General features: G+C 35.8%; 1 protein-coding gene across 3 annotated transcripts in view; it reads left to right on the top strand.

Annotated features, from left to right (window-relative positions):
* The window catches only part of LOC148941430 (carboxypeptidase D-like), a 107,526-nt gene that overhangs the window by 49,498 nt on the left and 45,949 nt on the right, over positions 1-12,079 (top strand). For all 3 annotated transcript variants that reach the window (XM_089104424.1, XM_089104422.1, XM_089104425.1), the window contains 2 exons: positions 4,582-4,790; positions 6,370-6,555. In XM_089104424.1, the coding sequence (XP_088960550.1) occupies positions 4,582-4,790; positions 6,370-6,555 (395 nt within the window). The remainder of the gene's footprint in view (positions 1-4,581; positions 4,791-6,369; positions 6,556-12,079) is intronic.

Here is a 12,079-nt window from a genome sequence, read left to right as displayed (position 1 = left end):
TCTTTGTGTGACCGTCGTTACTATACCACGTGTACTGGTGGATAGTCTTACGTTGAAAGTAGGTGTTTGCGATCACAAGTTCTTGGGATCGGCACAGTTCGAATAGGCGAAGGCCGTTATCGTTCAGTGGGTCGGGGATACAGGTCCAATTGTGCCACGCCAAACACCCATGTCATCTCGCACTGTAGCGTTGAAGTCACCGAGATGAACAGTGACATAGTGGGGGGACACTGTTAACAGACATCTGGACAGAGCAGAGTAGAACTCTTCCTTGGTTACGTCGTCGGAATTGTTGGTCGGGGCATAGCATACGAAAATTGTCATCTTGCCATGCTTGTGCCCAAAGCGGGCCTTCATTATTCTGTCCGATACAGCTTCGTGCAAGAGTAAGGCCTTTCTTGCAGGGCCGTATAGCGCGAGGCCAACACCATTTCTTCTCATGCTCCCTCCAGACCAGACTAACGAGTGATTATCGCCTATTCGCTCTTCTCCACTTCCAGTAAGACGGGTTTCTGTGAGACCTGCAATCGCCACTTTATTCTTATGAAGCTATTCAGAAAGTAGGTTCTTTGATGCAGGTGCATTCAGGGTCAAAACATTCCAGGTGGCTAGTCAAATCCCCCTTTGGCCCAGAAGATTTAGTCTGTCAGTCTTTCTGACATCGTCAGCATGTCCGTTGACGCGCGATGGTCAAGACCTTAAAAGGGGGTCCGGATCCGAGGCTATGTACTCACTTTGCGTAGCACTTGATTTTCAGGTGGAGGGTCGATAGCCCAACCGACCCTAAGACCCTAATTAGAGTTTGGTTTAACCTAGATACTGAGATTCCCGGGATGGGCTCCATCCGCCACATGAGGTTGCAGCCACCCTGATCGGAGTGTTTAGTTAGGGGATGACCCCATATCCAGAGGCACGTGGTCAGCAGACAAGATCTACGTCATTCCGGACGAACTCCATCCGCCTTGATAATATATCAACATAATATGCTATAAATGGTGGCTCCGAATGTGCTGCGGAAGCCCCAATTTGGGTTTTCCCTAGGCTATCAGTTTCAGTTTATCGCAAAAAAGTGACTGGGGCCCAACATATGTGACCTTGACCGATGGCGTGGACCTTAATCAATATTTATGAATACGACACTAAATTTTGGAAAGCTGCGAATAATTTCTACTTGGGGCCTAATTTTCTTTCTGGACCCAGAACCTAGAGTGTGTAAGTTCAAAGATCAAGTAAAGTTTTAAAGTCTATGCCAAAAGGACTACCTGAAATTATCCCACCAGGCTTTTCGTTTCTTCGAGCAATGCGTCTCTTTTCGATTGAAAATCTCAGTGCTTACAGGAAAGTAAGCAACCACCAGTTTCAAATTGAAGTAAGGCTAAAATCAAAGTAATTAAGGCGCGTGAGACCTTCATGATTCTACCACCAAATTATCTTCTTAGAATAAAAGACCGAAAATCAGATGTCCAGAAACGGAGCATTTTTACACGAATCCGAAAGGACCATCATCTACCGCTATGTTCTGCTTCTGTTCGTGATTTTGTTTGATTTGTCATGTATTTCTGCATTTGGGAATGAGGCAAAGCAATGGTAATACTTGTAACTCTAAGCTTTAATACGTTTTAAACATTTCTTCTTTAGATATAATTGTTCTTTACTTGGGCAGCACGATTGCGCTGCCTATGATATCAAAACAAGAAAATTGAAGCTCATACTTTGTTCCTATTTTAGTATTGATATTAAAAATTCGGCCGTATTCAAGAATTTTTTTTTGTACAAATGAAAACTCACATTTTTTAACGTTTATCCAAAGTTCTCGAGAGGCTGATTAAAGTATACGGTGTCATATTTTTTGTACAAAAATTTTACATGAGGTATGCCATTTTGAAAATTTAAGGGGCTGACAGCTTCATCAAAATTGGATAATGAGCTAAGTTCTGATTCGGTGCAAAAACAAGCCAAGTGCTCATTCGGTTCAAAAATAAACTAGATGGATAAAGTAGGCCAGAAACCATTTCAAGGCTATCCATCCCTCGCAATGCAAAATTTATAGCAAACGAAGACATGTGGCTCCTTGCTGACCCGCAATCATGCAAGGATTTTAAATATATGTAATTGGAGGACTAAATTGGTCCTATCAAACCTCCAACGATCTTCTCCCTCCCGTCCCACTCCCGACTTTGTTGCAGAAACGGAGGCATATTGTAAGGTGTTTGAGCCAAAATCATACAAAGATTTCCAATATTTGCCACTGGGGGACTAAGACTAGCCCATTCCCCATCCAACATCCCCCCCTTCGAGTAAGAAATTAGGAAAACATTTTAGGAAAAATAGCTACGCATCTCCTTGTTTGAACAAGGAGATGGCATATGACACAACGTGATGACATTTGTCCTCAGCCCCCCATCCTCTCCTCTCCGGTTTTCTACAGGGAAGTAGGATTTGCTTGTATAAGTGGTGGATTTTAATTAGACAACGTTGATTGGCTCTTAGACTATAGAGAGTAAAGTTGGTTTCGAGTGGCAATATTCTGGCATTGCCTTTGTAAAGAGTCATGTGTTTTCTATATATTTTTGACTTTTTTCTTCCTTTTTTCCCACTTGGGATGGGATTCATTGGATAGGAAAAATGAAAATTATAGCATCATCTTTGAGAATTGAAAGTGATTGGAGGGCACCCAGCAGCCCCCCCCCCCTGTGCCTATTTTGTTGCTTAGATATTTTCATAGCCTCCAGAGACATCCAATCAGAATTTCGAGATAGTTACTGTTTTCAGAATAATCAAAAAGATCCAGTGAATGTACCTCTGGGGATATAATCCCCTTAGTCCATGAGCCAAGGGCCATAAATAATGTAGAATGGTCATTGTTTACAATTAGATTTTATAGAGGAAAAAAGGGGCAAGTTTAAACTTTGATTGGCTCAAAACTTTTAGGGATATTTTTTTTGGCCAAAAGGATCACCTATTTCTTTTTTGAAGGGGGGGGGAAGGTTACCAGGAAGTGTGTTAAGAAGCTTTTTTCCCTGATCAGTTCCAAATTTGCTGGGGTATGGCCCCCTGAAATGTGGTCCCAAGAAGGGCCGATTTTTTTTTCTCTGGTTACCTCGAAACTTATATCCTAAAGTCCTTGTGCTTAGGTACCCAAGTGCAGAAGAAAAAAAATGGGAGAAAATATCGATCATTCTAAAAAAAAGGGCCTGACAAATGTCTTATATAGTTTATATATATATATATATATATATATATATATATATATATATATATATATATATATATATATATATATATATATATATATATATATATATATATATATATATATATAGTATATATATATATATATATATATATATATATATATATATATATATATATATATATATATATATATATATATATATATATATATATATATATATATATATATATATATATATATATATATATATATATATATATATATATATATATATATATATATATATATATATATATATATATATATATATATATATATATATATATATATATATATATATATATGTGTGTGTGTGTGTGTGTGTGTATATATATATATATATATATATATATATATATATATATATATATATATATATATGGGGCTCGAAAATAGTCCAAGAATTTTTTTTTTCCAATTGGCTTGAAACTTTTATGAATCGTTGTCTACGATTAAGTATTTTATTGGGAGGGAGAATCTTTCAATGGGGTACTGAAATAGGCCAAATAACTTGTCAACCCTGATCGGTTTGAGACTTACACCTTCGATCCAGGAGAAATATATTGTAGAAAAAATAATTTGGGAGAATGGTTTCCCAAAAAGGAATCCAAAAAGGGTCAGAAACATATTTGATTTTGTTGGATTTTTAGCCGATACAAGTTTTTACTTGTATCATTAAGGCCTTTGGTCAAGTGGAACCCAATTCACAAGAAAAAGGAAAAAAAAATATTGGTTCCCACGAAAAGGACCACCAATTTTTTTTTTTTATTCGAAGGACTTCAAACCTACACCGGTAAGATCTTGGCTAAGAAAGCCCTCATGCCAAAATAATTAGCTTAGGCGCATGGGCCCCCAGAAAGCTCGGGTCAGAATGTATTTCAGTTTTACGTAGGCTTGACGCTGAAATCTATATCTGGAAGTTTCTGGAATAGGGGGACCCCAAAAGAAAAAAATTATGAGAAAAACCTTGGTTCGTTTGAAAATAAAGACCTAAAAAGGGCCATTCAACTTTTTATTTTAGTGCCATGCGGTGGGGATTTCGTCCCTAACATACATACAGTCCATAAAAAATGAACGCTTATTTTACGTAAGCAAAACATGTGTTCAGTGTTACTCATAGCTAAACATTACGGAACAGTTAAAGGAACAGTAGGAATTAACATTCCGTCTCCTTTCACTTAGACTAAACCTAGATAATTTTGCTGCAGGTGAATTTTCCTTCATAAGCTCATTTAAAAGCGCAATAGCCCTGTCTTAGTAAATAGTGATATAGCTTCAACCTGTTATTTTTTTTACCAGGTCATTAGTTATACGGAATCACTTATTTCAAGGTCTTTTTTTGGTAGAAAGAATGCAGCAGATGTGGACTTGAATCGCTCTTTTCCACATATATTTGGCAAGACTCCAAAAAGCGGACCAGCACCTGAAAGAGATGCCATAATAAAGTGGATGGAAGAAATACCATTCGTTATGTCAATCAGTTTTCGGAGTGGTGCAGTCGTTGCCACATATCCATATGATAGTGCTTCGTTTGAAGATAGAATGCATGCTGCAGGTAAAAGCTATTTAAAAGAGTATGCAGGAAACGGGAATAACGTTCCATGAGAATCTAGGTGGGGTACAGGCTATACTTCCGTCTACAATCCTCCGAAAATACTTGGTTCATAAGGCGATACTGTGATCCCTTGAGAAGAAGGGGAAAGCCAAGCCCCTCTATTCCCTCCAAATGGTGTCCCTGGCTTAAACTGAAGAGGGGATATTTAAGAGTAAAGTCTTCAAAAAATCAGTTAGTCTTTGGCTATTGCTTCTTCCACAAAGCTCTCATTCAGCTAATACCCTTAAGAACAGAGCAATGATAATATACCCGAAATCAAAGATTGAAGTGAAACTTCAATCAACCTTAGTATGCTTCAAAAAACCTTAGTATGATCTTCCAACTTTTCATATTAAACATGAAACCCTTGAATCATTTCAATATTTTTAAGAGGAAGCTGGGATTTGTGGTCAACTCTACCCTGTTCCATTTTTGAATAAGTCTATTTTTTTAATTTTTGTCGGTATATTCATTTGGAATTTTCTTATTCGCCATGCAAGCGAATGAAATCAACATATTTTAGTTAATTAATAATTTAATAATGAAAATAGGCAAAAATATAATGCATTATCTTCTATTTGGCAAAAATACATAATTAAATTTATACGTCCCATTTCAACAAATTTCCTTGTAAATCAAACTTTGAGTGCTTGAGGATCAGTAGTTTAAACTACTGGATCCTTTCATCAGAACACAATACAACCTTTCTTCTAAAGAAACTGAATTTGCCAAACTATGTGCTTCAAGAGAAGTGTACCCTAAAGCTAAGGAATCCCTGGATTTGAGGGAAAATAATTCCCGAAATTTTATTGCCAATTCATTATCTACAGTTTTTAAACGTAATCTATTAGACATCAGTAATTCTTTAGGGGCTTATCAAAATTTTAATTTGTTCAAAATGATGTTACTCTAAAGAAAATGTCTTATTGGCATTTATTTGATAATGTCGGTTTTTGGTGGTGATACTGTCCTAAGCTAGCAAAAAAATGGATTTGAAACTTTGTTTGATATAAAAGTTGGATAAAAATTGCCGTGTAACTAGGTTTCCTAAATCTCCCTAATAAATCACAACTTTTGGCCAGATATATTGCATTCTTCTTCAATACTAGGAACTCTACAATATTTTAATCCTATTTGACATAGGCGATTTAACTGAGAGAGAATAAAATGAAAAGAATAGATTTTATCAAAAATTAAAAAAGATAAGTTGAGGAAATGAGACATAGGATAATCAAGAGATAGAGAAAGAAAGAGTGATAGAGAGAGAGAAAGATAGAAAGGGGGGAGGAGACAGAGAGAGAGATAGAGAAAAAGAGGGAGAAAAGAGAGACCGAGAGAAATGAATTGAGAGAGAAAGGGACAGAGAGGGAGAGAGAGAGAGAGAGAGAGAGAGAGAGAGAGAGAGAGAGAGAGAGAGAGAGAGAGAGAGAGAGAGAGAGAGAGAGAGAGATACAGAGAGAGCCCGAGACAGACAGACAGAGCGAGAGAAGTGAGAAAGGACGAGTAACCGCGTGTACTAGCTTTTGAATTTGTATTTCAGTATTTTCGGCTGGAAATATCGAATCGCTTACCCCCGATGATGATATATTTCGTCATTTTGCCTCTACGTATGCGACAAATCATGATTCCATGTTTCTTGGTAGACCTTGCAACATTGATGGAAGGACGACAGACCTTGGGTTCCCTAATGGGACTATAAATGGAGCCTCCTGGCAAGTTATGAAAGGTAGGTGTAATTTTAGAACCTGCACTTTTTCCATTGTAAGATTCAATTTTTTTTGTGTGTTAATTAAAAAAACCTTTTCTAAAGGAAATTGTTCGAAGAAGAGTAAAAAGCTATGTTAAATCAAAGACGAGCCGAAATATGGCCATGTAGTTAAAAATGTGTTTCGGAAATTAATGTTGTTTTACTTTTTTAAACAAATTTCTGTTCTTTTTTAATTTAGATTGGTTTGTTTTATTGGTTATAAAAGGAATATTTTTAAAGTTTTTCCCGGTTTTTCTGTCTAAAAATTAAACATTTGGGCTTGCTACTTATATCATGGACAAAATTTTTAGGGCTGAAGCCATCATAAACCCCATTTTGTTACAGTCTTGAATATAGACGAATATTAAAAGACCATTTTATTATAAGAATCTTATTGTATGATATTTTGTTTTAACTGCTTGTATGTTCAAATAAATGTGTTTTAAGGACCTTTACTAAAAGTGAGTAGTAATCAAGGTTATACTTTAGGGACTTTATGTTCCTTCCTGTATTATTTGGGGCCTTTACGTTCCTTGGCACCTTTCCATGGTTGATTACCAGACTAATTAATGCTATTGATGTCAATTGCATATGGAATTATACAAAACCTACCAGACGGCTTTCTTGGTCAACCAGGTATGTTTTTGGGCCAAGCAGACAAGTTTCTGGGTCAACTATAATTTTCTGGACCTTTACATTCCATGGCACCTTTCCAGAGCATGTACCTATGGATTTGGGGCGGCTTTTACGTTCCTTCCTGAGCTATAGAAAACCGGTGTGTCTTGTTTAGCTGCCAATATATATCAATTTGTTTTTGTATATATTCAGGTTTCAGATTAGAATTTCCTACAGTTTGAATAGTTCATTCAATCTACTAATAGCAATATTTTTTGCAATCATTTACATAGATATGGAATATTCCAAGCGACTTCTGGTGAGTAAAATTTTCTCATTATTATAATAAAAAGAAATTGTCTCGTCATTCAGTTAAGGAAGAATTTCCTTTTTTTCACTGTGTTGTTAGCTCTTTTAAAAAGCATTTCGCTAAATGTTTAAAACAGGATCAATCAGTTTCGCTATAATAAAAAGAAACCATTTTTTTGTCTCGCTATTAAGTTAAGGAAGAATTTCCTTCCTTACGCTTTTTTTCACTGTGTTGTTAGTTCTTTTAAAAAGCATTTCGCTAAATATTTAAAACAGGATCAGTCAGTTTCGCTATAATAAAAAGAAATGTATTTTTTGTCTCGCCATTAAGTTAAGGAAGAATTTCCTTCCTTACGCTTTTTTTTCACGGTGTTGTTAGCTCTTTTAAAAAGAATTTCGAAAAATATTTAAAACAGGATCAGTCAGTTTCGCTATAATAAAAAGAAATATATTTTTTGTCTCGCCATTAAGTTAAGGAAGAATTTCCTTCCTTACGCTTTTTTTTCACCGTGTTTTTAGCTCTTTTAAAAAGCATTTCGCTAAATATTTAAAACAGGATCAGTAAGTTTAGCTATATAAAAATAAATATATTTTTTTTATATCCATTAATTTAATGAATAATATCCTTCATTACGCTTTTTTTTTCACTGTTGTTTTTTATATTTTCAAATTAATTTAGCTAAATATTTAAAAAAGGATAAGTAATTTTCGCTATAATAAAAATAAATCTATTTTTTATCTCTCCATTAAGTTAAGGAAGAATTTCCTTCCTTACGCGTTTTTTAACCGTGTTGTTAGCTCTTTTAAAAAGAATTTCGCTAAATATTTAAAACAGGATCAGTCAGTTTCGCTATAATAAAAAGAAATCTATTTTTTGTCTCGCCATTAAGTTAGGGAAGAATTTCCTTCCTTTCTTACGCTTTTTTTTTCACCGTGTTGTTAGCTCTTTTAAAAAGCAGTTCGCTAAATATTTAAAACAGGATCAGTCAGTTTCGCTATAATAAAAAGAAGTTCATTTTTTTTGTCTCGTCATTAAGTTAGGGAAGAATTTCCTTCCTTACGCTTTTTTTTCACCGTGTTGTTAGCTCTTTTAAAAAGCATTTCGCTAAATATTTTTAGTCCAGGTTAACCGCTTGTGTCATTTTTTCAACTTTTGAGGGGTTTGATATTGAAGGGTAGCACTCCCCTGTGAGCTAAGTAGTTTGAAAACTTAAAATAATTTTTATTTTAGAACGCTCTTGATCAATAATCACAGCAAAACCGAGCAAAATTGAATGAAACCCTCGACAATGCCGAGACAGGAGTAATCAAGCCAAGTGCCAGCTCTGCGAGAAGCTTTATTCAACCTGGCAGAAACTTCAAGAGAGAATGGATGTTTTCATATAATGCTTCAATTTCATCCGATCAAGATGGGGGGGAAACTCTACTTTATTCTTGGCATGTGTATTCGGGTTTACAAGTACAGTCAGACTTTGTAAATGAATTTAATTTTTTTTCTCTTTTCCGTATTTTTGAAAAATAAGAAAAATTTTCATAATTTCAAAACTTTTGATCAGTAAAGCTTAAATTTGTTTCTAAACTGTCTTATAATAATCATATTTCATTTTCTTTCATTAACCACATTAGCAATATATAAAAGAGTGATTATAACACAGAAGTAGCAAATAGCATATCATATATTTATAAAACTTTACCTGTAATTTCTCTTTTAAGCAAGATGTTTTCTAATGCAAAAAATCCATTGTTTCTTTAAACAAACTAACTATATAAGCAAATAACTATTATTTCACTGTTGACAATTGATCAACTACTCTTAAACTAGGATATGTTTTTGCACTTAACTTTGTGCGTATCCAGTTCTTATCAAACGTCCCATCAGGAAGCTTGGATGTTAATCCGACGGGTATAAATTTGAATGTTAATCGCTCGCTACAAAGTGGGGTTTCAACTAACCGGATGTTTTTATCTTAGATGAAGAGAGATATTAACACAGGAAAAATCACCTAAATTGTTGCCACAGCGCATTTCTATCTGACGCTGTTTTAGCAGCACGTTATAGGCTAATTGAATATAGGCTAAGGGGTTAGAAACACAATTTCAACCTGTAAGAAAATTTCAGTGTGTGTGTGTGTGTGAGTGAGTGTTTGGGTATGTGTGTGTATGTGTGTGTGTGTGTGTATGTGTGTGTGTGTGTGTGTGTGTGTGTGTGTGTGTGTGTGTGTGTGTGTCTGTGTGTATGTCTTTGTGTGTGTCTGTGTGTGTGTGTGTGTGTGTGTGTGTGTGTGTGTGTGTGTGTGTGTGTGTGTGTGTGTGTGTGTGTGTGTGTGTGTGTGTGTGTGTGTGTGTGTGTGTGTGTGTGTGTGTGTGTGTGTGTGTGTGTGTGTGTGTGTGTGTGTGTGTGTGTGTGTGTGTGTGTGTGTGTGTGTGTGTGTGTGTGTGTGTGTGTGTGTGTGTGTGTGTGTGTGTGTGTGTGTGTGTGTGTGTGTGTGTGTGTGTGTGTGTGTGTGTGTGTGTGTGTGTGTGTGTGTGTGTGTGTGTGTGTGTGTGTGTGTGTGTGTGTGTGTGTGTGTGTGTGTGTGTGTGTGTGTGTGTGTGTGTGTGTGTGTGTGTGTGTGTGTGTGTGTGTGTGTGTGTGTGTGTGTGTGTGTGTGTGTGTGTGTGTGTGTGTGTGTGTGTGTGTGTGTGTGTGTGTGTGTGTGTGTGTGTGTGTGTGTGTGTGTGTGTGTGTGTGTGTGTGTGTGTGTGTGTGTGTGTGTGTGTGTGTGTGTGTGTGTGTGTGTGTGTGTGTGTGTGTGTGTGTGTGTGTGTGTGTGTGTGTGTGTGTGTGTGTGTGTGTGTGTGTGTGTGTGTGTGTGTGTGTGTGTGTGTGTGTGTGTGTGTGTGTGTGCGTGTGTGTGTGTGTATGTGTGTGTGTATGTGTGCTATTAACAAAATTTGTAATTTATTATGCATGGTTTTGTAAATAATGCTATAAGCAAAAATTTGTGCTATAAGCAGAAACCCTGAACCCCTTTGGTAGCCGACAGGTCTGGGTGGCATTTTATTTTTAGATTACCCGCTCCCCTTAAAATAAAGTTTTTTTTAAATCTACTGAGATTCAGATCCATGTGTTCAATGTATAAAATTGTGGACCCGCTTCCCCTCTCATTAAACGTGTCCAAAGTTGATATCAATTTATTTACCCAGTTGAAAAAGTTGTCTTCAAATTCATTTAGACCTGGGTAAAAAGTCTGGCTGCCAGTTGAAAAATGAAAATAAAAAAAAATCCCCGGATGTCCCCTTTTGTAAATAAACTTTTTGATTCACTGATGTTTTAATTCCCCCTTGACCCCCCCATTTCTGAATCTGAATCTCAATTTTCGCTTAAATTTTGTCTACGTAGCTAGGGAGAACATTCACAGGGTCAGTTAAAATAATACTTCCGTCAACTGCATTTCCTCGGGGGGATTAAAATCTACCCTGTTTGTTCGTAAGTGACTAAGAGCAGATTTTAAAAAATAAAATTCACGTAGTTCCGGGGACGTGACACTATTTTCATGTCCTGCACCTATTTGTACAGAATCCAATTCACTAATAGTAAAGTTGTCGTTAAAAATGTCCCCGGAAGATTTAGACCCTACAATTGCATAAGACTGTCCATTTCTTCAGCTGTAAATTGAAAATCCAGGGGGATATCAAATAACGTACCTTCACTAACATCATCATCCGGTGAGAGGCGACAATTACCCATGATACTTTGAAATCCCGGACCAGGGAAGGCAGATGTTTTCACAGCTTCCCCCTGAAACTAGAAAATGAATGGATTAAGTTTTTTTTCTTTGACTAAATTTTTTTAAAAATTATAACACACTTTTCTTTTTTTTTTCTTTTTTTATAAAACAATTTTTTTTTTCTTAATTGGATTAGAATTTATAAGACAAACTAATAATAATTTAAAAATTTTCTAATATTGCATTATTTACCAAAAAATTAATAATAAATTACACATTTTGTTAATAACACACATACACACGAGCACATGCATGCACACACAAACAAATGCACACACACACACACACACACACACACACACACACACACGCTAAAATATTCTTACAGGTTGAAATTGCGTTTCTAACCCCTTAGCCTATATTCAATTAGCCTATAACGTGCTGCGGAAACAGCGTCAGATAGAAATGCGCTGTGGAAACAATTTTTGCGATTTTTCCTGTGTTAATATATATCTTCATCTAAGATAAAAAACATCCGGTTATTTGAAACCCCACTTTGTAGCGAGTGATTAACATTCAAATTTATACCTGTCGGATTAACATTCAAGCTTCCTGATGGGACGTTTGATAAGAACCGGATACGCACAAAGCTAAGTGCAAAAACATATCCCAGTTTAAGAATGGTTGTTCGATTGTCAACAGTGAAATAATAGTTATTTGTTTATATAGTTAGTTTGTTTAAAGAAATAATGGATTTTTTGCATTAGAAAACATCTTGCTTAAAAGCGAAATTACAGGTAAAGTTTTATAAATCTATAATAAGCTATTTGCTACTTCAGTGTTATAACCACTCTTTTATATACTACTAA

Source organism: Artemia sp. Qi Xiang Cuo, chromosome 18 (assembly GCF_049724085.1).
Source record: "Artemia sp. Qi Xiang Cuo chromosome 18, ASM4972408v1, whole genome shotgun sequence".
NCBI classification, from domain to species: Eukaryota; Metazoa; Arthropoda; class Branchiopoda; order Anostraca; family Artemiidae; genus Artemia; species Artemia sp. Qi Xiang Cuo.
This window is presented reverse-complemented; position numbering and strand designations above follow the sequence as displayed.